Source organism: Salvia hispanica, chromosome 3, assembly GCF_029641045.1.
Source record: "Salvia hispanica isolate PSC_SH4W2 chromosome 3, Shi_PSC_v1, whole genome shotgun sequence".
Lineage (NCBI taxonomy): Eukaryota > Viridiplantae > Streptophyta > Magnoliopsida > Lamiales > Lamiaceae > Salvia > Salvia hispanica.
The window spans coordinates 37,202,523-37,228,314 of record NC_142694.1 but is presented as its reverse complement, the minus strand read 5'-3'; the positions used below and the strand labels follow the sequence as shown (position 1 = coordinate 37,228,314).

Sequence of the window (25,792 nt, the reverse complement as noted above, 5' to 3'; positions counted from 1 at the left end):
TTGGTGCACTTTGTGCCTATCTTTTTATTTTGTTTGGGTGAGTGGGGTGAGTGATGTAGGCAGCTTCTTATTTTTGTATGGAAAAGTGCTCACTTATGTTTTTCATTAATTGTTTATCTTAAATAGAGTGATAAAAGAAATGATTTATTTTGGTTTTTCACTATGATGTTTTCTACTTTAGCCAACTAAATAAGTACTCCCTTTGTCCCAAGGAAGATGACCCCTTTCTTAGACGGTACATGACTTTATACAATTTTATTTTGTGTGTTAAGTGGAGAGAGTAAAATAAGAGAGAGATAATAAAATAGAGATAAATGTGTTTCCATTTTTGGTAATGAGACATTTTGGTTGGGACAAACCAGAAAGGAAAGTGAGTCATCTTCAATGGGACGGAGGGAGTACTAATTTACGATGTTATCCAGTATTCACGTAATAGGTCTATTTATCGTGTCATGCTTTAGTTTCAGCTGCAGATTTCAAGCCAATTGTGGTAATATTGTTGTGATAGATGGAACATATCCATATGCCTACCTAATGACCCCATGGCGTGTTTCCTCTCTTGGTTGGGCACCCCTCTTCAAAAGGATGATAAGAAGACGTGGATCTCTATGTTTTATATCATATCTTGGTCGATATGGAACATACGGAATAAAATGATTTTCCAAAAGTTTAAGCCAAACTGGGAGGCCGAAAAGAGAAGACCATTTTTGCAACTTACGTTATGGAATATAAGTGGTTGTCCATACCTTCCACACAACACAGATGTCGATCGATCAAGTGCAAGACTTCAGGTTTTGAAGTGAAGATTGTTACCAGGTTTGTGTTGTTGCTCTTGTTATTTCTTTGGCTCTTTGGGTGTTTTGCGTTTTAGCCGGTCTGTTGGTGTTAGACTGAGATAGCGTTGTACTTTTCTGTTTTTTGTTTTTGCGGTTTGGCTTTGGGCCGCTTGTCTTGAACCTTTGCTCGCTTTTGGATGGCTCGAGCCTTATTCCGTTTATCAAAAAAGATATAAAAAATCGTGTCATGCTTTAGATCTCTCGAAATGCTTGCAACAAACCTTGATTTGGGTGCCTCTTGCTATCGAGGAGCTGGTCATGTCCTCCTCTATCCAATTAGGGGATTCACCACTTTATCTTCAACAATCATATTATGCAAGATAATGCATGCATACACATCTTTGAACCACAACACCCTTGGACCTTTGACCATTGTGACCCGTGCTTGGAGCATGTTGAATGCATGTTTCACAACTTTTTCATCAATTGAGCATTCGAAAATTTTTAACTTGGGCTATTTAGATAGATGTCGTCAGCGAGATAGTTGCTCATTTCGTGGCAATGACTGTTGGTGGTGAAGCTTATCATATGCGACCTTCCACGCAACAAGTCATTAAAGACATATGAGTGGTTGATGCTGTTTAAGTTGTTGTTGAATATGTAGATATCAAAAAGGCTTGCTAGATCCATATTCGGTGGTCTACGATTGCTTTTAGTACGATGGATGGATGAGAGTCTTTGTGGCCGCCGATGATGCCAAGCATTCCTCCCCCCGTAGTTAAGGCAATGTGAAAGTACTCGTTGAACATATCAGAAATTCAGATAGCCGAGAAGTGTCAGCGTGCGATGTAGTACATTTTTTGAGTATTGAAATGCCTTGCTACCCATGTCTTTTGGACCGTTGTCGTAAGTATTCTTTACGCATTAGACAACGTAATTGCTATAAACATGAAAAAAAAATTATGCATACAAGTTAGTTAAAATTTTTTAACAGATCTTATGACGGTTGGCAATGGAAAAACGAAAAAAAATAAAAAAATCAATTTCTGCAATTTAAAAAAATTAAAATCTACAAATTAAGCTTAGTAGCACATCCAACGGGAGGGGGAAACGTGCATTATTCATTGGGTAAAAAAGGTAGCAGGCGCATGGCGATCTACTCACTCCTTTTCCCGCATTCCGTCCCACATCTCTCCCCCTGTGCAATGTGGTTCGCCCCCTTCGGCTCTGGCTAGCTAGACATGCATGACTCAGAAATGTTGTTGTCCAAGGTTAGTTTGGAAAAGTTTCAGATATATTTGTATTGTGTATTCATTAATTTGTACAAAGTTGTGTAGATTTATTTAATTAGCCAGCTTTGGTGGAATGAGATGTTGGAATTGGGCATGATATTATGTTCACCACCATAATGTTCTCATCATATACACATTATTATAAAAAAGACTTGCATTCTTGTGTAGGCCTAGTAATGAATACGAAGCCCAAGCCCAGGCCCAGCGTTTTAGGCCTAATTGGCTATTATTATTATATAATTGCGTAGTAAATGTTCGTCATATTTAAATGAGACGATGCATAAAATTTTATTTGGATTATTGTATGGATTCGGTTGTTTTTATTGAAAATTTTAATGTACTCTATTTTTTTTTTATATTCCTTCACTTTGCTTGCACATGTAAATGTAATACTCAATCTTGGGTTATCGAAATAAAGAAAAAATATAGTACTAATATTATTCAAAGTTCAAACAATGATAAAAGTCACGAAATGCTATACACAGTTTTTTCTAGACTGACTTTTCAAGACTTATTAGCTAAGTGTCGATAGATGATGCAAACAAGCAGATCTGAACCGTTCATTCTAATTGGTCACACTTATCAACGGCCAGGATTACATTCGATTACTCAGCATTGACTAAAGGCAACGACGCCGTTTGCATCTTTATTCCATATAAATAGCCACATTCTGATATTCCTTTTAATTAAAAAAATAAAGTAAAACGTAGGCGAAATTCACCTGCTTCTCTTCGATAGAAATTTTAACACTCTTTTGCTCTGTTGTTGGAGTGCAAAACCCCCATTCTCTCTCTACATTTTGCATACCTCTGCGCGCACTATTCATACCTTGATCGCAGCATCCGAGTGTGTGTAGCTCGGTGGATCTTCATCGATACGGTTTCCCTGCTGCCGAACTCAGTGTAGAAAATGGTGAGTGATTTTGCTTCTGTTGATTGATTTTACGCATGCGGCTGGTTATCAGATCTGGAATTTATTCATTTTTGGGGTCAATTTCGTGTTTCTGAGATTCGGCATTTTGATTGCTTTGAATTTTATGATTTGTTTGGATTGGTTGCGGCTTGTTTGAGATCTGGAGCTGTTGCTATTGTTTGCTAACTCGAGTTTTTTTATTGCTTGTTGTGGTGTTAAATTGCGTGGTCGTGTGCTGCAGCCGCTCAGACTAGAAATCAAGGTATTCAAGTTTACATTGATAATTTCATTTTCGGTTTTGTGACTTCTGTTAATGAGTGATTTGTCAATGCTGATAATTTGGTGTATTCTATCAGAGGAAATTTTTACAAAGATCAGAAAGAGTAAAGTCTGTGGATCTACATCCAACAGAGCCATGGTATGCAGAGCCCTCACAACCAAGTTTCAAATAGAATATCGGCCGTTTTGTTTTACTATTTATTACTCCCTCCATTCCATAGTAATAGAGGCAAAACTTTTCGGCACGGAGATTAAGAAAAATTGTGTTAGGTGAGTTGAGTAAAGTGAGAATAAAGTGGAAAATGAAAAAGGTAGAGAGTTGAAGAGGGAAAAAAGTAAGAAAGAGTAAAGTAGGTGTGGAAAAATGTGTTGACTTTTACTAAAAAGGGAAATGACTCTATTACTATGGAACGGACGGAAATGGAAAAACGCCCCTATTACTATGGAATGGAGGGAGTAATAGTTTCTCATTGCTTCTATGATTTGTGGTGCGTCATCAGGATATTGGCGAGCCTGTATTCGGGGACTCTTTGCATCTGGGATTATCAGACCCAGGTATGCTGAATGTGCAATTTCTATCCTTTGGAAGATTTTAATCATATTGATCACAAGGACATTTATTAGATGCTTGTGCAATTCTGTGTGCTTTATCTTTTTGATGTTGAAATGGTAGAAGGATTAGCTAGATTATGGTACTGTCATTTTGTGCTGTATTGCTGTGATGAAATGCAGCTAATCTTTTATTATATCAGAAAATATAGTCCTTTGTATTGGATTTTTTCTTAGGTTTTAAAATCTTATTATGATAACAAACTAGAATTCTTGTTTTAGGAATAGGACCCTTTTCACAAAGGGACCAGTAGTTCCCTGAAACACAATGACACCCTAGCAAAACATAAAACTGGAAAATATGTAAGCATCTGAAACCAAATAACCCTTGAATTCTTATGTGTTGAGAGCCACCAAACCAAGCAAGTCCAAACGTCATTCTTTCCCATATCCCCTTGATGAATTCTTCTTGATCCTCAAAGATCTGCCTACTCATTTCCAGCCATGATGATCAATTGGTCTGGAAGAATAATCCCATAATGCCTGAGTAGAAAAAAAATCTTTGACAGTTTGATTGAATCTGGCAATAAAACAGTCTATGCCATAGTGTAAGGGAGAAAAAAGCTATGTAGAAGGACATGATTTAGGTCTTCAGATTTCAGACCGATCACTTTGGTGAAATAAGAATATTTAAGATACGTTTTGTAACCCTTAATATGTAAGTAACTTTCCCAAGGGCTAAGATTAATAAATATAAGAAGACCTGGACATTTTAGACACATGAATCTCTTTAGATTTTTGATTGGGGTGAGACTGAGTTGAAAAGGATTTGTAGAGGACTTTCCAGACAGATCCTTGAATTACCTTGTAACGTGTTCCTGGTGCTCTAATCTATGAGTGGAACTTTCTTTTAATTTCCTTGTCAAGGAGAGCAATTTTTGCACTTCAAAGTCTTTATGGTCAGAAACAAGTGCAGGTACCAAGAAATAGAAGAGTGAGGGGAACTATATGTCTTACCTTTTCTGATATAATGACCTTCCTTGAAGGATGCTTTTTTTTGTTACTTGCTCTTACTCTGCAAAATGATGGCATGTGCATAATATAATGTTTGTGTACATTTGAATAAAGATTTGACATCTTATAAGCTATCTGATGACATGTTATCTCAAGTTACCCTCTCTGTCTGACATTTTTACTCTTGAATTTCATTCTAAAGCTTGACTTCTATTGCTGCAGACAATGGTTAAATCTTTTGAGGTTACTGAACAACCAGGTGCATAATTTGAATATTTTGTGATTCTTTCGGATAAAGAAGTGTTTAAATGACTTTTATATTGGTAAGAATCCTTCTAATGCTAATTCATACAAAAAAATGCTGCAGTTAGATCTGCTAAGTTTATAGCACGAAAACAGTGGGTGGTTGCTGGCTCTGATGACATGCACATACGTGTCTACAATTACAATACGATGGATAAGGTTAAAGTATTTGAGGCCCACACAGACTATATCAGGTGTGTGGCAGTTCATCCCACTCTCCCTTATGTGTTGTCATCCTCAGATGATATGCTCATAAAACTCTGGGACTGGGAAAAGGGGTGGTTATGCACTCAAATATTTGAGGGCCACTCCCACTACGTGATGCAAGTGACTTTTAATCCTAAAGATACCAATACGTTTGCCAGTGCATCTCTTGATCGCACCATTAAGGTATGAAATGGTTGTTTTTAATTTTTTTCCAAAGTTCGCCATTAACTTCATGTGATTCAACCAGGCTGTTTTTTTTTTTTTAATTTAGATTTGGAACCTTGGCTCCCCTGATCCGAATTTTACTCTTGATGCTCACCTGAAAGGAGTCAACTGTGTTGATTATTTTACTGGTGGTGATAAACCTTATTTAATCACTGGCTCTGATGATCACACTGCTAAGGTTCTACTTTGTTTGCCTTTCTGCATGTGTCTTGAGATTGTATGTGCATAATCTAATTTATCTGGAGAACTTGTACAGGTTTGGGATTATCAGACAAAGAGTTGTGTCCAGACACTAGAAGGACACACACATAATGTTTCTGCAGTTTGTTTCCACCCTGAACTCCCCATTATAATAACAGGTTCTGAGGATGGTACAGTTCGCATATGGCATTCCACCACATATAGGTGAGTTTTATATTTCTATGCTCAGTTACACTAATTGAGTTTTTCCAAATCCTTCTTCTCAAGTGGCCAATTACATTCATTACTGCAAAAACCTTATTATCAATTATTTTCTCTTAATTTCTTGTACTAAATTTTAGTCTTTTTCATTTAACTGTTTGCTTCATCTATTGATTGTCAGTTAGTAGGCTTGATAGTTGAAGTGTAAATCTCTCGGCATGTTGTTTTAAACATTCTGTGCCTCAAATCAGATATTTTCTTGGTAATATTGTATATTCATTTGTTGCATTTCCTTTCTATGACTACTCTTCTGAATTGAGGTGTGTGTACTGTATGTGCATGTATATCTATTGATTTATCTGTAATTTTTTATGTTTATAGGGCTTTCTTGTTTCTGCATAAGATTTTGGATGCACATTGATTGATGTCTCAAAAGTCATTTCACTATTTTGCAGACTTGAAAACACATTGAATTACGGTCTTGAAAGAGTTTGGGCTGTTAGTTACATGAGAGGATCAAGACGGTAAGTTTATTTTCACATTTACTTTAGTAAGTGATGCAAGCATTTATCTTTCATTTTAAGGGGGCACCTGAATTTGATGGTTTTAAATTTGCAGGGTTGTAATTGGCTATGATGAAGGAACCATAATGGTAAAGCTTGGTCGAGAAGTACCTGTTGCAAGCATGGACAACAGTGGGAAAATTATATGGTCTAAGCATAATGAGATCCAGACAGTCAACATTAAGAGTGTTGGGGCCGATTATGATGTATGACACTTCTTGGTTAATATATAGTTTTGGAGCCAGTTTATTATCTGAAATGACCTTAAATTTTCTGTCTCAGGTTGCTGATGGAGAGAGATTGCCTTTAGCTGTGAAGGAATTGGGAACCTGTGACCTTTATCCACAGGTTATTGTCCCCTATCTACAAGCGAATTCATGTCTCTTTACTTTTATATTTATGGAGTATTCTACTGTCTTCCACTTTATTTATTTTTGAGCGATGCTGTTACTTATTTTTGGCATAGTGTGATCGATATGCAAATGCAAGTCACAACTGCTATGTCATAGACACGTCTTTGTTATCGAGATGATCATCTTGATATTGTAGTGAGACTATCTCTAAGCTGAGGTTACTGTTCATGGAGTGCCAGACCGTGTCAAACTTCTAATTTAAAAATTCTCTTAAGATCATTCCATTATCACGTATCACTCTTGCTTGATAATTGAAAGGAAAGCGATGTATCTTTTATCATTTTGATGTTCTTCTCTTGAAGAATTTGTTTTTCATATTTTTCGTTACTGTTTGGCTATGATATTTTTGTATTAATCTTATTATCCATGTGTTTTTTACAGAGTTTGAAACACAACCCTAATGGTAGGTTTGTTGTTGTATGCGGGGATGGTGAGTACATCATATACACAGCTTTGGCATGGAGAAACAAATCCTTTGGCTCAGCTTTGGAATTTGTTTGGTCCACGGAAGGAGAATATGCTGTTAGGGAAAGTACATCAAAGATTAAGATCTATACTAAAAATTTCCAGGTTGGTTTTGGTCTTCAATACTGTTCCTTTTTTTTTTGGGGGGGGGGGGGGTTGGGTGGGTGGGTTGGTCATTATCCATGATTCCAATCTGCTTAAACATTAAACAGATGATTGCCGCTTTTTCTCTAGCTTGAGATCATCCACCTTATTCCCCCATTCTCTTAGCACCATGGATATTTGGTACTCCCTCCGCACAAGGCAGATGTCACACTTGGGTGATGGCACGAGATTTTAGGAGATGTTGTTTTATGTATTAAGTCCAGAGAGAGAATATATTTTATATGTTAATGTGTTAGAGAACTTTTTCCAATAAATGAAATGTGACACCTTTTGTTTTGTGGGACAAACTAAAAAGGAAGTGTGACATCTAACTTGGGACGGAATGATGTGCTTTTACATTCATCTCTTTCTGGAAATTTGTTACACCTCAGTAAGTTGTTGTAATTTACCTATTCAAATAATTGTTGGAATGATGCTTTTTTCAGGAGAAGAAAAGTATCCGCCCTACATTTTCGGCTGAGCACATCTATGGTGGCACTTTATTGGCAATTTGCTCGAATGATTTTATTTGTTTCTATGATTGGGCTGAATGCAGGTTGATCCGACGTATTGATGTCAATGTTAAGGTCAGGAAGTTATATCTACAATACATTTATTAATCATGTTACTGTTAGCACCAAATCTGTCATGTTCCATACTTTTATGTAACTTCCATTTATGTTGGCAATCAATTTCAGAATCTTTACTGGGCTGATAGTGGTGATTTGGTGGCCATTGCTAGTGATTCGTCATTCTACATACTTCAGTATAATGTAAGCATATTATTATTGTTATCCTTGATGTCCTTGTGAATTTGCTTCATGGAGTAGTTTTTAAGAATTTTTCAGTGACTAAATTAGCCTGATCTATTGCAGCGGGATGTTGTTTCTACTCATCTGGACAGTGGGAGGTCGGTAGATGAACAAGGGGTGGAAGATGCGTTTGAGCTTCTTTATGAAATTAGTGAACGAGTACGAACTGGGCTCTGGGTTGGGGACTGTTTTATCTACAATAACTCCTCTTGGAGGCTTAATTACTGCGTTGGTGGTGAGGTATACTATAATGTTCTGTAGTTATTATACTTCAAATTACGAGAAGAAACACATCTTTATGCCAAGTCTATGTTTATTTAAATGCTATCGTAGGTGACAACAATGTTTCATCTAGACCGACCTATGTACCTGCTTGGGTATCTTGCTAATCAAAGTCGTGTTTTTCTCATCGACAAAGAATTTAAGTGAGTTCTTTACTCAATGTTCTGTAAGCAAGTGTTTCATTTTGTTCTTTACATTGTGCAAGTGCATAATTTTGTTAAATTATTGTGTGCAAACCAGAATCTTCTTACCCTTTAAATGAGAAAGAGACCCTTCTATCTTTGTTCTAGATTGCTCATATGTTATATGAATCCTCTTTTCCAGTGTTATTGGATATACCCTGCTGCTCAGCTTGATCGAGTACAAGACTCTTGTGATGAGGGGCGATCTGGAGAGGGCAAATAAAGTCCTATCATCAATTCCAAAGGAGCATCATAACAGGTCTGTAACATATTTACTGACATGAAAGCTATCTGGATTTACTTACTTCTCACTACCATCATGCATAATTGTCATAAAGCATCATGTTTAAGATATTAATATGCAGTTTCCACCATTGATTCATTTGAGAGAATTAACCTGCTTGTTAAAACATTCTATTTAATTTATTATCCATCATCTCTTCTGTTTATCTATAGATGAGAATGCTGTAAGCATAACTGTATCGCTTTATGAATAACTGAATAACAGACCAGAGTAAGATTCAAGAATTCAAGCATCAGCAGATTTTCTGATTTTAACTGATTCTGCTCAATATATCTAGGACTTCTTCGATATTATGGATTTCATCTCTAGGTCAAGAATGCTGTACTACTATTCCTTATTCCATGGATCAGACTAGTGAGAATCTGAATATTGTGCGACCAAAATTATGAACAAGCTGTGTCAATGTTCTCATTTACGTAATCTTATTTGATACAAGGGCATAATTTACTAGAAGTATGAATCATCTACTTCATGTTTTAATATTAATTAATTTTGTCGACAGTGTGGCCCGATTCTTGGAATCACGAGGGATGGTAGAAGATGCCCTTGAAGTTGCTACGGATGCGGACTACAGATTTGAGTTAGCCATACAGCTTGGCAAGCTCGAGATTGCAAAGGTAAATGGAGGCGACTTGTTTGACTAGTCTATTAAGAATTAAATATATGTGTGGAGAATATCTTCGTATCAGGTGTTTCTTGTAAGGTTCTATTGCTATAGAATAAGTTTCCCACATCATTTATGTATCCCTTGTAAGGTTCTTATTATAGAATAAGTGTCCCACATCAATTATGTATCCTAGTCAGGCTTAGTATCTTGTACAGGTGTTTGTGAAGTGATAATGAGTACTACTTTTCTCTGTTTCTATACTTTCCTACACGTGTCTTTATTTTATTGTTATATATGGTATTAGAGTGGATTTGAATCCGTCTCTAATTTAGTTTGTAAAAAAACAAAATTAGTGTCTATGTTGCTCTACTATGCCCGTCCTGTTCTGCTTATCTACTCTGCCCATTCTATGACTCCGGAGTTTGCTCTCTGTCCTATTGTTTTTATCATGTCTGGCTATAGTAAATCTTCTATTGAGATGCCATCTGCGAGGCTTGGTCTGTGGATGATTGCTCCGTCATGACTTGGTCGAGGTTTTTCAATAGCCTCAAATCATCTCCGTTCTGTCCTATTCTGTTCTGCCGATGATGCACTGTTAATAGCAGACTCTGCATGGTTTATGACCCTGCTCTGAATTCATGCTCTAATGTTGAATAGAGATTCTAAATCCACTTTTTGGACTTTGCCTAAATTGCTCTGCCGACTTTGTCTAATTCTGGCTGCCTCTGGCGTCACAGTCTTTTCCTGCTGCCATCGCTGCCAACTACTTCACCGACTTTGCTCGGAAACTTCTGATTAGGTTTTTGGTTTCTTCAAATCTGTCTATAATGTCGAATTTTGATTCCAAACCTAATTTAGATGACTACCATATCGAATATTTCCAACTTGATTACTGCTATTGCTGCTGCTACTACAACAACTACTACTACTGTTGCTGATGTCTTCACTAATCTGTTGGGGGAATATATTTCTCAGAACATTGTACCAATCTGGACATGATCGCTATATATGCTCCAACTTGAGGGGGATTGATGTGGAATAAGTATCCCACGTCTTTATGTATCCTAGTCAGGCTTAGCATCTTGTAGGAGTAATATATATAGTGCTTTGTAAAGTGATAATTAGAACTACTGCTTTTCTGTAATATCTCTTTACTACATCTGCCTTTATTTTAATAAATATAGGTGCTTAGTACCTTGTAATGTATATAGGTGCTTTGTATAGTGATAATAAGAACTACTACTTTTGTCTAATATGTCTCTATACTTTTCTACATGTGTCTTTATTTTATTGTTATACAATTCTCATCTCTCTCATTTTTTTTGGTACTGAATTTGCCTCCTACCATTTTCCTATTGTTCCTTACAGGAAATAGCAACTGAAGCACAGAGTGAGTCTAAATGGAAACAATTGGGTGAATTAGCCATGTCTACTGGAAAGGTACTCTCTTGGTATCATGCTTTGAGTTTACACTGATTAAATATACTTTTCAAACACTTTAAGATCAGCTGATTTTGAAACTATAGCATGATTGTCTTACACAAAACCGAGATATGCTACATGTTCCTCTCACTAAACATGCTCTTTGACCATGTTAAATGAATTACAGTTTTGATATTTTCAAAATAATGTTTGTCGATTTCCTCTTGCATTTTGATCACATTGACGTGCTTGTAAAAATTTATGCTGCGTCTATTCCGCATTTCAGTTGGGGATGGCAGAAGAGTGTTTGAAGCAAGCTAATGACCTTAGTGGTTTATTGCTACTCTATTCATCTTTAGGCAATGCTGAGGGAATTAGTGAACTTGTCTCTCTTGCAAAAGAACATGGTAAAAACAATGTTGCATTTCTTTGTCTGTTTATGTTGGGTAAATTGGAGGACTGCCTACAGCTGTTGATAGAGAGGTATGCCACTTTGCTATTTTTTTCTGGTTAAGAGCATCTACTTAATTTTGTTCAATTGTAAATCGAAAAATTATTTGCAGCAATCGGATACCTGAAGCTGCATTGATGGCTCGGTCTTACCTTCCAAGTAAGGTGTCAGAAATTGTTGCTCTTTGGAGAAAGGATCTCAACAAGGTAATGGTGCTTACTGTATTTGAATATCTGTGTTCTAGTTTTGGGGTTCAGATTAACAATGGATGTATTTCTGATTTTGAAGGATGAACTATATCTTGAGGTTGTTGACATGGGTTTGATTTTGGTTTATATATTATCCACAGATTAACCCGAAAGCTGCAGAATCACTTGCTGATCCTGAAGAATACCCAAATATGTTTGAGGATTGGCAAGTCGCACTTGCTGTTGAAGCTAAAGCTGCCGAGACAAGGTAGTTATTCAGTTTGTAATGTCTGGATTCAGGATTGTACTTTCTTTTATGTGGTCCGTCTTTTCTTTCTTCAATTTCTAAAGTCCTGTTTTACTACTATTAGTTTTTAGTTAAACATGTTACATTTGCATTTGCAGGGGCAATTTTCCTCCAGCAGCAGAATACATGCAACATGCCGATAGATCAACAGCAAGTCTTGTAGAAATCTTCAGAAACATGCAAATAGAAGAAGAGGAGCACCTAGAAAATGGAGGCTTGGATTATGAGGTAAAGGTTAACCTCTCCTTTGTGCTGGACTCTTCCTTTGTTTTATCCGTTAAATTACTCATTTGTATATGATACGGGAATCTACCTTTGTCTATGATACTTGCATAATCTTGGAGGAACATTATGTAATATTTGAATTACTGCCCGCCGTTGAAGATAGAACTTGCCAAAGTTACCTTATCTTGTCAAATTTGGTAGTGTGCTCATCTTTCTTGCAAGATCATTGGTACTAAGTTTCATTATTTTCTGTTTTGTCAAATTTGTTTAGGATGGCGAACCAAATGGTGATTCGTTACAAGAGCCGGATGACACCCAACTAGAGGGACATGATGGGAGTCGAGAAGAGGCTGGTGTGGTGGATGCTGACAGTACAGACAGTGCTGTACTTGTGAACGGAAATGAGGTGGAGGAAGATGCGGGTGCGAGCAATGAAGAAAAACCCTCAGCCTAAAAGCCATTGGTTGGACCGGTGTGAAATACGCAGTTTTGATTCTGGCGATTATTGGCATTCTTTTAGCTCCTTGCTGCCTTCCATATATTCTAATTTTGTATTCCATGTTTTCTTATGTGCTCTGCTGCATCCATTTCATTCACCTCTAGAAATTGAGTTCAGCTAAATCAATAGGAACTATTGAGCTCTAGGAAATTTTTTGACATGTAATTAGATTGTGACAATCTCCTGATGATATATAAGTTTCATAGTATCACGCATTGTGTGAAGTTTAAAGACGATTTTTCGTGATAAGTAGAATAATCTCTTGTTACAATTTAAATGCTAATTGGATTCTCCATCTCTTGCACAATGTGCTTATTTCTCATGTTAAGAAAAGGTGGGGCAGTTTTACCACCCAATATAAGTCCACAAATGACATAATTATTGCAAACACTGGTCACCACCACGTAAACAAAATTTATGGTAATATGTTTATTAATAACATAACAAGGCTTGTAAATGCTTCACTTCTTTCAAGATCTTGCACCAAAGACCTAATTTTTCAACTAAAATTTACGATTATCACAACCTCAAAATTGAATACGAAAGCTTAAAATTGAAGACAAGAGAAGAGGTCTGCATTGGTTGTGAAGTTACGAATAAAGACGTGTGTATATGAAGAGATGTGGTATGGCTACATGTATTACAAGTATGTGGGAAATTGTCTTGTGTCTAATGTTGAGTGACGTGTTTCTAATTCGAACTTTTATTTTACTTATTTTTGTATGTTAAAAAAACCTCGCATTTTTTGAGAGGCTACTTCAAGAAAAATGTGAAGAAATGAGTTAGAAAATTCTATTTATTGTGCTGGAAGTGTGTGAGGTTGAGGGGGACACATGTTTTTACAAAATTTATTTTTCACTTCTTGATTTAGGCATAAGATGCATAAGCTAGGATTAGTAAAAATAGCCATTTTAATTATCTTTATCTTCTAAATACATCAATATTTGAACAATTTGGTTTACGAATATTAGGAAATTAAAATACAAAGATTAAAAATATAGTAGAAGTTAATTAAAGTATGTGTTGAAACTTGAGTTGAAAGTAAAAGAAATATAGTAAATAGGAAAACTCAATAAAAATCACAAAATAAATATATACTCCAATAAATAAATCTCTTTCAAAAATTGAATACTAAAAGAATAAAAATCACAAAATAAATTCTAATCCCACTATTTTTTGCACGCACGCGTATTTCTAGGGTTTTAGCATATCCGAACAAAATTGAAAAGCCAAAACTTGGAGTTTGAATCCAGCCCTTCTACCAGGTATGCATTTCAATTTATCCGCGCTTCCGCTTGCTCTTCCTTTTCATTTATCCTCTGTCAATTCCAATTCTCTATGTATAGATTGGGAACATAAATGACTTTTTATTTTGCCAAGTTAGGTTTTTCGATTCCGCAACGAAAGCTGAAAATGATGTTCTCACTCTGTGTGTTTCTTTAATTCTTTTATTATGTTGAATTTGAGGATATCAAGTTACTTCAGTATTTCATATTGGGAAATCGGAATGGAAAAGATACCTGCTTGGCATTAGTAGTATCTTCTCTAGCAGGGAAAAAACGAATTGGATTTGAGTGTGAAATGTTCGTTCACATCTCTGGTTGATGCTGAAACGAACCGATGAGATTTTCTTTTTCAATTGTCAGAAATTTATGGAGATTGTTTTTTGGTTCTTTTCTGCCTTTACTGCATCCTTGTTTTCCATTCTCTTGACTGTACTTTGGAATAATTAGCAATAGCATGTTTGTATGTTTTGGTTTTCGCCCATATTTTCCTCCTCGAGTGTCTGAATCAAATATTCTAGGTTTACAAGAACATCTGAAAATTTATAATCTGCAACATTTTTGCTTACATGTGTTTAGATATCGATTATGATTTGTATCCTTTTTGAGTTTGGCAGCATTTTATCTTAATGATTTATGCTTGCATTATGCATTTTACATTTATGGCAAGCAATGTCAAATGCCGACTTGCATCCCAAAGCCTCTTTTGTTGAGAAAAACGTTATGTGCAGCATACCTTCTTATAATATTAATATCTGGAAAGATAGCATGTAGATAAAGGGGATAACACATAGCAGATATGGTTACACATCATGTGGTTCTACTGGGAATTATTGAAAGAAATCCTTGTTATCCTTGGTTATTGAATTCATTTCCATACAACTTACAGTACTCGGCATCTGTTATTCTATTTTCCTTGGTTTCTTGGTAGGAGCAGTTTATTTGAGGTCTATAGGATATGTGGGTTTTAGGATATGATATTTCTATCAAATGTGCATATGACATAAGTTGTTGGTTAGATTCTTATTCCTGTTTTGCAAGTTTGCTGGGACAACTTAAATTATGTGCTGTTGCCTTCTGTTCTTCTCTCCACTCTCTCTCTCTCTCTCTCTCTCTCACACACACACACACATGCAGCACAGTACAAGATGGTCTGTTGTCCTCCATAAGGGGCGGTTTTGGGGGTCTCTTACCTCTTATATTCATCTGAAAACTTACTGGCTTATTTTCAAAATTTTGTTGAAAGAATGCCACCTCACCTGCCTTGGTGGAAAATTTATTATTATCATCATCTGGTACACCCAACATGGTTTCTGGCTGTCATCTTAATAGCAATGTCTGATCTACAATGCTTTTGGTTGAAAAATAATATCTAAATCATAAATAATTATAAATTGTAGTAATGCATGGTTTTCTCATTTTGCGAGTCTACTTGTTAAATTTGCAAATATCAGTTGCTAAGCTTTGGTATCTAGCATACAATTATTTTATAACTGGTTCGCAACATTTATTTAGTATCTGGATATCCTCTAAGTCTAAGATGAAAGGGAGATATGTGTATCTTGGCTACTTGTTGTTGGGAGAGCTGGATGTATTAAAAATGTGATTTTTAAAGCATATGCTTGAATGGTTAGCTTATATTTTGGTTCACTTTACGCAGGGACTGCTGTGTACCAGTGGACTGAATAAAAGCGAAACTCCACTCTAGTTTTTGTTCTTTTACCAGCAATGGGGGATGCAGAAAGCCTTCAACAATCTAAAAAGAGAGCTGCTGGAGTCCAACTATCTCGTGAAAACCCTGGCCTGGATGATGATGAACCGGAACAAGAGACAGGAACCTTTAAGAAAGCAAGTGATGAAGTTTTGGCCAAAAGAAAAATAGTGAAAGTACGTCGCCAGCAAATTTCAACTCCAGCTGCCCCACCTCCATCTTCTTCTAATCCTTTTGCTGCCATCCGGTTGGTTCCTCCTACTTCATCTGCTCCTTCGCATGTAGAGGCACACAGTGGTCAGAGTGAGGAAACTGAGAGCAAATCTGGAAATATGGTTGACGAACCATCAAATGATGAATCCACCAAGGCTGAAAAAACTGATGTCAAGGATGACAATTCTAAGCAATCTGAAAACAAGGTCGATGACTCAAAACCTCGACCAGATGATACAAAGGATAATGTGGTTGACGAACCATCAAAAGATGAATCCTCCAAGGCTGAAAAAATTGCTGTCATCGATGACAATTCTAAGCAATCTGAAAACAAGGTTGTTGACTCAAAACCTCAACCAGATGATACAAATGATAATGTGGTTGACCAAGAGAAGGATAACTCTGTGGCAGAGGAAGTTGCGGAAGGTGGGAATTGTGGGGATGGGGCGACAAAGTCTGCAGAAGCTGATACTGCTGACACACAAACAGGGAAAGATGTAAAAGATTCTGGAGATGAAAAGGAGAAAGAGAATGAGGCAGCTGCAGAAAAGAATGAAGAAACTGTCCCATTTGGCTCATTTCAACAACTATCAAGTAGCCAAAATGCTTTCACCGGTCTTAGTGGAACAGGGTTTTCTGGTACCTCATTCTCATTTGGATCGATTACTACAGATGGTACTGCCCCGAAGAGTGACTCTACTACCTTCAGTTTTGGCGGTTCTAATGGAAGCTCTATTTTTGGAAGTGTTGGGGCAAGTACTATCAGTAAGAGCGAGGGCACCAAATTTCCTCCAAAGCAGGAGGTTCCTCTGGAAACCGGAGAAGAGAATGAGAAAGCTGTTTTCACCGCAGATTCTATTCTTTTTGAATATGTCGGTGGATCTTGGAAGGAGCGAGGGAAAGGGGAACTGAAGGTTAATACATCGACAACAGGGACAGGAAAAGCCAGACTTGTTATGAGAGCTCGAGGAAATTATCGGTTAATTCTGAATGCTAGCCTTTATCCAGACATGAAGCTTACGAACATGGACAAGAAAGGCATCACTTTTGCCTGCGTGAACAGCGCTGGTGAGGGGAAAGATGCACTTTCAACATTTGCTCTGAAATTCAAGGATCCTTCTATAGTTGAAGATTTTCGAGCAGAGGTCAACAAGCACAAGTCTACTGCTCCAGTAGCACTGAGAACCCCAGAAAATTCTCCCAAAGCTGATGAATGATGAGCGCTTCCTTTCCCGTACTTGTCGAAAATATGTGAAATGCTCCTCCTCGACCTTCAGTCTTGCGTCTTTGTTGCAGTAGAAGACATGTAAAACAAGAGTTTTCGGGTCAGTTTATGCGTCGTCAGTCTCTTGAGAAATGTCTTGTTTTTGGGTTAATATACATTTTATTGAACTCCTTTATATGATGAGATAACCTTTTGATAATCCCTCTACATCTAAATATCACTAGTTAATTTGAAATTTGAGTCCCGTGACCATCATATAGTATTATTTATAGCTGTATTCACATCACATAAAACTGCATCTTGGTCACGGGCCATTTTATATTTTACTACTATAGTACAAAAAATGTAAATCAACAGTAGACCTTTGACATATCACATTCATAGATCACAGATTTGAAGACTCTTAGAAATTTGTAAGTGACAAGAATCACATACAAGGAGAGAATACAGAAACATTGAGAAAGACAACAATCCTTTGGAATGAGGGTGAAATAACAAGATGATTAGTTTTGAAGGTACAAATCATCAGATAAATCAATTCTTCTAAGGTGAAGTGTAGCTCTTGGTGCACTTGTTGGAACATGACCCCACACAACCATCCACCTTCTCACCATCTGCAAAACAACCACCAAAATCATGCATTCATTCATTCGATCGTAACGCTTCAGAGAGATAGATAGATAGAAGCTTACTGGGCTTGTGTTTGGAGCTGAAAGCCGAGCACATGGAGAAGGCGCAGCCGAGTTTGCAGAAGCCGAGGTTGTCGGAACCTTCATGAACATCGTTCTGGATTTGTGGGAAGATGCAATCCTTCAAGCAGCTGGTGGTGCAGGAACAAAGGGTTTGTGCAGGTTCAATCATGCAGAAAATGAAGCATTTTGTGTAGCATTCTTTGAAAGTAGAAGAAGTGGCTTTTCCACTTAGCATACCTACACATAAAACTAGTACAACAAGTGCTCTCAATAATTTCCTCACCTCCATTTTTCCACTTGTTATTTTCAAGAAAATGTTGAGCTATGAGCTGCTTATATAGCACAACACACACACATAACATTTTAGAAATGAATAGTTATATGCATTTAGGTTTGTCATGTGAGTGGCCACTAAGCCATTTTTGGGATGCCCACTAATTAAGCTGTATGAGTTGAGCTAGTTCAAATTTGGACACTTTTCAAATGGTGGCTAAAATACCACTTTGCATTTAAATATTTATGTTGCGTATACAAGTTCATTTGATTAAGACTGAGAAATTGTGTGACTTTGATCATTATTGGATTACTCTATTAATGATCTAATTAATAAGGCATAACTCGAACCTCACATGTTAAGAAAGCTCTCAACTCAAACACGAATCTGACATGCTATTTTCAAACTCAAACACGACCGGCGCATAGTTTAATGACATGATTTGACTCGACATGATAACAACACGCTTGATTAAAACCTAATTTTTAAACTTGATTTACCACGAATATGAATAATAAAAATTAAAGTATAATTTTTTTAAATAATAAAAAAGTATAATTATATTATTATTTTTAATGGGTTACTAGAACCCAATCCGAACCCAACCCAAAATATCGGATTTCGACTTGATCCAAATTTATTAACTCAACCCAAAATATCGGATTTCGACTTGATCCAAATTTATTAATTTCGTACGTGTTTGTATCATGTCAAAAATTGTTAATACTATATATATTTGATAAGCCTAATCACTCATGTAACATATACTGTGATTAAGAATATGTACTAAAAAGTACTTAAATAAAAACAAATATAAACGTGGTCCATTTTTTATAATCAAATTCCACAACCATTTCTTAAGAGGTGTGATTCAAAACTCATACTAGTATATGATACTATCAAAGAAGTGAGCAATTTTACAACGGTAGAAATTGTGACCCGAAGATAACACTAATATTTATTGGTAGACTTCCCATACGAATTAAGTTTTTGTTTTGTTTTGTTTTTTTTTTTTTTTTTTTTTTTTATAAATTTTGTTATAAAAGACATTAGGAGACATTATAAAATAAACATCATCAATCTATACGAATTAAGCTTTTTTTTAAAAAAAAAACATTAGGAAACAAAATAAACATCATCAATCTATACGAATTAAGCTTTTTTAAAAAAAAAAAAACATTAGGAAACAAAATAAACATCATCAATCTATAGGTGTAGTACAAGTACAAGTACAAGAAACGATTAGTGCTTGTCAAAATTAAAGAACAAATTACTCTCAGAGAAACTGGAATTACAATGGACCAAGTTGGATTTATATATATTTGGGTCACAAGTTCAATGCAACATGTGAATTTTATTTGTCGTCTTTTTGTAAAGGTAACCTCATTTTCACATAAATACTTATAACGATTAGTCACATGGCTTAGAAATATTCGAAGTCCATGATATCACTCCATCCACTAAATGTAAAAACTTTTAAAACAACACAAAAATTGATAAAGTAAGAGGATTTTAACAAAGGCATTGATTTTAATTTCTTCATATATATTCAATGGAAATTTTTTGGGTATGTTAAAATTAGGGGTTATATGTAACTAAAATATGCCTTTACTAACTTTTTTTTGTTCATTAGATCAAGGGTATCCAATGGCATTCAGCAGGCTGATTTGTAGGTAATTCGAAGAATAGGGCAACTGCAAATATTTAAAATTGCTACACTATCGAGTTAATTCCCTGACTATTTGATTAAGGATGAACAAGTCGCATATCACTATACCACACATTGAATTCCCTTCACTAAATAATTTAATTTATGTTTCTAATCACAATAGCATTCAAGAGTTAAGCATGTCCAAAATGACCAAGCAACATAAATTCACCAATTTTCTGTTGTTGTATATTTTGATTATTATGATAGAAAGTTTCTAGAGTAATACGAGTGAATCCAATGGATGTCATTACTTTCAGAAAAGAAGATGAATTCATACGGAAAACAAAAAGTAAAAAGAAAGAAAGAAAGAAAGAAAGAAAATGGTAATATTAAAGAGAGTGTTGGTTATTGAGTTGCCCTTGTATGGTGCTCTCCAAAAAAAACAACTTCCTCACCATTAAATTTATATATAAATTATTTCGTAGACATCTGAAACTCTGCTACTTATCTTATAATAAATAAAGTTAACCTATCATGTAGATTATTTTTTTCCATTTTATTACCCTCTTAATTATCTCATAGAATTTGGGATTATTTTGGTCCTTTTCTATTAATTCAATCCTGTAAAATTGTATTGACGCCTTCATGTGTTGGTAAGCATTACTTTACTTTCAAAATTAAATTGTCATAATGTATTGGTTTAATAAAATTAGCAGTTATTTTTTCTTTAGTCTAATAGGTTTTAAAACATTACCACAATAACTTTATTAATAACTATTAACTACCATTTTAGTTGTCATTTTTATAGTTAAATTCGATAAATATTTAATACTAGTGTAGTATTTTAATTTATACCATTTTCTTATTTTTGAATTTTTTTTATTTGTATATGGACAGTGACGGATCCAGCTCAGGCCAAGCCACCGCTCCAGCGGGGGCTTGGCCGGAGCCAGACTGCTAAGACTACCGGAGATTACAACCTTATAAGGGCGCCACGCTCAGGTTGAAGAAGCTGTTGCAGAAATTAAATGAAGAAGAAGATGAGCAGTTTGAGTTTTAAATTTGATTGGTGAACTTAATAATAAAAAACTAAAAGGCCCAGAGCCCAATAATATTTAATAGACTAGGCGTCTACAGTTCTCTAACTCTAAGCCATTTATTTATTTCTTTTTTTTTTCATTAATTGCTACAGTTTTATACTACCAATTCCTAAATTCCAATCCATGTATCTATGCGTTAATTTAATAATTCATAACATCAATTTATGTATTTATTACGTGTATTATTAGGTGGCATTTTCTTTCATTTTCTATTTGTTATATAAATTGCCTTATGTTGAATATTAATTACGATCCTTGGAGGGAAAATTTTCACTAAATAAATACAATAAAATAAATTATAAATTTTATAATTTTATATTGAATGATAATATTAAAAAATTTGTTGTTACCAAAACGTGTCCTAAAGTTTTGGGATGGTGTCATATGAGGAAATATTTTATTGTGGTTTGTTTTAATTTTGTAAAGATTTTATATGTAAAATGGAATATTTTAAAAGTATTAATATTTTGATACTCCCCACGTCCTCCATTAATTGTCCACTTTTGTCATTTTCGTCCGTCGCCCTCGTTAATTGTCCACTTTCACTTTACCATAAATGGTAAGTAGGTCTCGCATTCACTAACTTATTTCATTCACTTTTTATTATAAAACTAATAAATAAAAGTGAGACTCATATTTCACTAACTTTTTAATCCACTTTCCTTTATATTTCTTAAAATCTGTGTCGAAACCAAAGTGGACAATTAATAGGGGGTGGAGCGAGTAATATTTTAGCACCGGCTTGTTTAAATTTCTGGATCCGTCACTATATGGAGCCTATATACTTTTCACCATCAAGATCACGCAAAAAAAAAAACACTTACAAGAGAATATTCTTGATAAATACGTGTGAATTTTGAATAGTCTAAAAGGATTTTATTTGTTCACTCATAAACCTTAATTTGGCCAACTGTGGATTTTTATTTGTCTAACTAGATTCACTAATTCGATATATATGAATAATGATCAAGCAACCATTAATCAGAATGTTCTCTCTTTCTTTTCTTTCAAGTTGTAACTTGAAATATTGAAGAAATATTTTGAAGTTAAATCATTGACACTGTTGAACTTTATTTCTTCAGCAGTACTTATATTACTAGTATTAATTATAGTATCAAATTACATTTCCATTCATATGGAATATGGAATTATGCTTTAGTTTTTACACTGCTACAATCGTCTGAACACATATCCAAGCATTCTTCAAAATGTGGACCATCTGTCAAACAATAGTACCTACAACACATGTAAATGCAATAAAATAAATTAAAATCTCAAATTATTTTTATTTGGATATATTATTATTTTTTACCTGAGGCAAACATTATGCACTAAGAATTGACACATCCTTTTGCGCATGGGAAATCCACCTCCATTTGATTTGATACTAAATGACATTTTTCCAAGCATTTATTTATGCATGAAGGCCTTTTAAAAAAAGACACATTTTAAGTTGCATTTCCATTTACATAGATTACTCTTATTTTCAGAATAATCTGCACCAACCCCTACGATAAGAATCACCATCACCATAATCCCTACATATTTTGAACTCATTTTTGTTTTCTATGTCTATGTTTACTAATTTGTGAATGAATGAATTTTTCACTCCCTATCATGGTGTTTATATACACTAGTGTCATCACCCGTGTTATGCATGGGACAAAAGATTTTCCAATAATGAGGATATATTCACAATTAAATATATTAAATAAAATATGTATAGTAAATAAGTAAAAAAATAATATTTACAGCTAAGAAAATAAACTAGTAATTAAAATAAGCATGATACACTGGGAGAAGGAAGTGTTGACTAGACGGTGTAGAAAAATAAGTATAATTATAATTGTTAGGTTCGTGGTCATGAGACTTGGCTTGGATCAGGCTCGGTTCAGCTGAAGCGTTGGTGCACGCGCGCCAGCCACAACTTGATATATGAGCTGCATGTGGAGTTAGTTATAACTAACTGGGGCAGTTGGTATAAAAGGGAGTGACATGCGGTTTTGTTGGGTAATTAGTTCATACAGAAACAGGAAAACAAAAGAGAGACAGGAAGAGTGAAACACTAGAGATCAAATCTTGTGATTACATTGAGAGTGTGGGTTGTTCTTCATTCCATTTTTGTAATTCATGTCGTAATCCTCTTCATCTTGTGTTTGTGAATAAAAGATCCTCATATAGTTTCCTGTGGACGTAGGTTTTAAAAACCGAACCACGTAAACATCATCGTGTGTTGTATACTTTCTTGATCTCCAACAGTAATTAAAATAAATATAATTGTAATTAAAATATACTATGAATAGGATATATACTACAAATAAAGGAAAATATACTACAAATAAGATATCAAACATCAGATATACTACAAATAAAGGAAAATATACTACTCCTATGTCCCATAATAGATGTCACACTTTCCTTTTTAGTTTGTCCCACAAAAGATATCACATTTCCTTTTTTAGAAAAAATTCTCTCTCACGTCAATATAAATATACTATCTTGTCTCTCCACCTATGACCTAACACACAAAACAACTTCACCTAAAATCTCTTGTCAATCCCCAAATATGTCATCTATTATGGGACGGAGAGAGTACAAATAAGATAGTTTGTAGTATATTTTCCTTTATTTGTAGTATGTCTTATTTGTAGTATATTTTTCTTTTTTGTAGTATATCTTATTTGTATATATTTTTTCTCTATTTGTAGTATATTATCCTTTATTTGTAGTATATCTTATTCGTAGTATATTTTATTGTAGTATATCTTATTTGTAGTATATTTTCCTTTTTTTAGTATATCTTATTCTATCATGAAACAAATTAAAATAAGCATAATTAAATGTTAATTATGCTTATTTTAATTAGTTTATATTCCTAGCTGTAAATATATTTTTTATACTTATTTACTATATATATTTTATTTAATATATTTAATTGTGAATATATCCTCATTATTAGAAATCTTTTGTCTCATGCATTACACGGGTGATAACACTAATGTATATAAACACCATGATAGGGAGTGAAAAATTCATTCGTTCACAAATTAGTAAACATAGACATAGAAAACAAAAATGATTTCAAGATTTGTAGGGATTATGGTGATGGTGATTCTTATCGTAGGGGTTGGTGCAGATTATTCTGAAAATAAGAGTAATCTATGTAAATGGAAATGCAACTTAAAATGTGCCTTTTTTAAAAGGCCTTCATGCATAAATAAATGCTTGAAAAAATGTCATTTACATTTAGTATCAAATCAAATGGAGGTGAATTTCCCATGCGCAAACGGATGTGTCAATTCTTAGTGCATAATGTTTGCCTCAGGTAAAAAAAATAATATCAAAACAATTTAAAATTTTAATTTATTTTGTTGCATTTACAGGTGTTGTGAGTAACATATATTACTATTGTTTGACAAATGGTCCACATTTTGAAGAATGCTTGGATGTGTGTTCAGACGATTGTAGCAGTGTAAAATATAAAGCATAATTTCATATTCCATATGAATGGAAATGTAATTTGATACTACAATTAATACTAGTAATATAAGTACTGCTGAAGAAACTGAAAACAAAGTTTAATAGTGCCAATGATTTATCTTCAAAAATATTTCTTCAATATTTCAAGTTATATATCACAGATAATTAGTGAATCCTGGTCAATTCTCTTAAACCTAAGAAAAGAAAGAGAGAACATTCTGATTGCTTGATCATAATTCATATATATCAAATTAATCTATATAATTATGCAGGCAAGTTTTCTTCTTTGTTATCAGCTTCTCTCGAATGACACTAACATGTCCATGGTGCTGGTATTTATAACGGTTGAAATCTTCTAGTGTTAAGCTTTCTTTTTTCTTTTCAGGCTCTATTTTTCTTATATACTTTAAACCAGTCTTTCTTTATAATTAACGTAGATCTAGATAATTGTTTGCAGTAAATGTAATAGAATAGTAGTACTCTCTTCGTCCCAATTAAGTTGGAACAAAACTTTTGGGCATGGATATTAAGAAATTGTATTAAATAGATTAAGTGAAAGTAAATAAAATAGGAAAGAGAAATAAAGAGAGAGTAAAGTAGATGATGAAATAAAGTACTACCATGTTTGGTTGCCAGGATTTTGCTTGGGAAAGTAACCTGATTCCTTAAATTTCAAATTCATATGTTTGTTTCGGTTTTTAATCAAACTGGGAAAGTAATCAGAATACGAGAACAAGGAAAGTTAGTACAACTTTCCAGGATTCTGAATCCTAACTTTTCTTAAGTATTCTTTTTCCCAGTTTTAGGATTCTTACATATTTAAGCAATATAGTACTATAATTTTGTTATTATTATTATTATTATTATTATTATTATTATTATTATTATTATTATTATTATTATTAATTATAACATTTTAAAAATATTTTAAAATTATAAATCATACTTAATTTCTCTATAATAAACAACTATATTTAAAATTATCATAATTATAATTATATTAATAATTCATAATAGTAATTAATAATTATTAATAATTAATAATTAAAATATAATTATATAATATAAATTATATAATAAAAAAATGATTATTATATTTTATAAGTCAATAGTTAATCAATAAAGTAATAGTGCAATTTTAATTTATAAAATTTATTCAATTATAACATCTGTAAATATTATAATTATAGTATAACAATTATTATATTTATTATTGTAATAAATGAGTATAATACTCCATGTAACTATAATTATAATTGTATTAGCATATATTATGATGGATAATCCTATTTAAACAATCCATCATAATAATAAATATAATAATAATTATTATTTATAAT

The 25,792-nt window shown here is 34.1% G+C and overlaps 3 protein-coding genes across 4 annotated transcripts; 2 read left to right on the top strand and 1 right to left on the bottom strand.

Annotated features, from left to right (window-relative positions):
• Nucleotides 1–2,762: 2,762 nt before the first annotated feature.
• On the top strand, nucleotides 2,763–13,054 carry LOC125214386 (coatomer subunit beta'-2-like). The gene is made up of 24 exons (XM_089068110.1): nucleotides 2,763–2,980; nucleotides 3,222–3,242; nucleotides 3,337–3,398; nucleotides 3,760–3,814; nucleotides 5,045–5,081; nucleotides 5,190–5,515; nucleotides 5,604–5,735; nucleotides 5,814–5,962; nucleotides 6,415–6,483; nucleotides 6,578–6,728; nucleotides 6,805–6,870; nucleotides 7,317–7,505; nucleotides 7,991–8,131; nucleotides 8,243–8,317; nucleotides 8,420–8,596; nucleotides 8,690–8,781; nucleotides 8,963–9,079; nucleotides 9,627–9,741; nucleotides 11,100–11,171; nucleotides 11,440–11,636; nucleotides 11,717–11,810; nucleotides 11,954–12,060; nucleotides 12,198–12,327; nucleotides 12,596–13,054. The coding sequence occupies exons 1-24, from the start codon at nucleotides 2,978–2,980 to the stop codon at nucleotides 12,776–12,778; spliced, it is 2,760 nt and encodes a 919-aa protein (XP_088924236.1). The 5' UTR covers nucleotides 2,763–2,977; the 3' UTR covers nucleotides 12,779–13,054.
• A 928-nt stretch (nucleotides 13,055–13,982) lies between these two features.
• Nucleotides 13,983–17,454, top strand: LOC125213760 (nuclear pore complex protein NUP50A-like). 2 transcript variants are annotated; one of them, XM_048114488.2, is made up of 2 exons: nucleotides 13,983–14,088; nucleotides 15,767–17,454. In XM_048114488.2, the coding sequence occupies exon 2, from the start codon at nucleotides 15,835–15,837 to the stop codon at nucleotides 17,245–17,247; it is 1,413 nt and encodes a 470-aa protein (XP_047970445.1). In that variant the 5' UTR covers nucleotides 13,983–14,088; nucleotides 15,767–15,834; the 3' UTR covers nucleotides 17,248–17,454. The 2 variants fall into 2 exon arrangements, with proteins under 2 accessions (XP_047970445.1, XP_088924619.1); XM_089068493.1 differs by lacking the exon at nucleotides 13,983–14,088 and adding an exon at nucleotides 14,178–14,202.
• Nucleotides 17,455–17,601: 147 nt separating this feature from the next.
• Nucleotides 17,602–18,272, bottom strand: LOC125213761 (thionin-like protein 2). The gene is made up of 2 exons (XM_048114489.2): nucleotides 17,948–18,272; nucleotides 17,602–17,869 (listed from the first exon to the last, which is right to left on the bottom strand). Exons 1-2 carry the CDS (start codon nucleotides 18,234–18,236, stop codon nucleotides 17,799–17,801), a joined length of 360 nt encoding a protein of 119 aa, XP_047970446.1. The 5' UTR covers nucleotides 18,237–18,272; the 3' UTR covers nucleotides 17,602–17,798.
• Nucleotides 18,273–25,792: the final 7,520 nt, after the last annotated feature.

Bases quoted from the DNA above. Each gene is read 5' to 3' on its own strand.
- LOC125214386 (XM_089068110.1), top strand. The intron at 11,637-11,716 runs GTATGCCACTTT...AATTATTTGCAG, and splicing joins CTACAGCTGTTGATAGAGAG to CAATCGGATACCTGAAGCTG. The intron at 11,811-11,953 runs GTAATGGTGCTT...TATTATCCACAG, and splicing joins GGAGAAAGGATCTCAACAAG to ATTAACCCGAAAGCTGCAGA.
- LOC125213760 (XM_048114488.2), top strand. From the start codon at position 15,835: ATGGGGGATGCAGAAAGCCTTCAACAATCTAAAAAGAGAGCTGCTGGA.
- LOC125213761 (XM_048114489.2), bottom strand. From the start codon at position 18,236: ATGGAGGTGAGGAAATTATTGAGAGCACTTGTTGTACTAGTTTTATGT. The intron at 17,870-17,947 runs GTAAGCTTCTAT...GTTGTTTTGCAG, and splicing joins CAGCTCCAAACACAAGCCCA to ATGGTGAGAAGGTGGATGGT.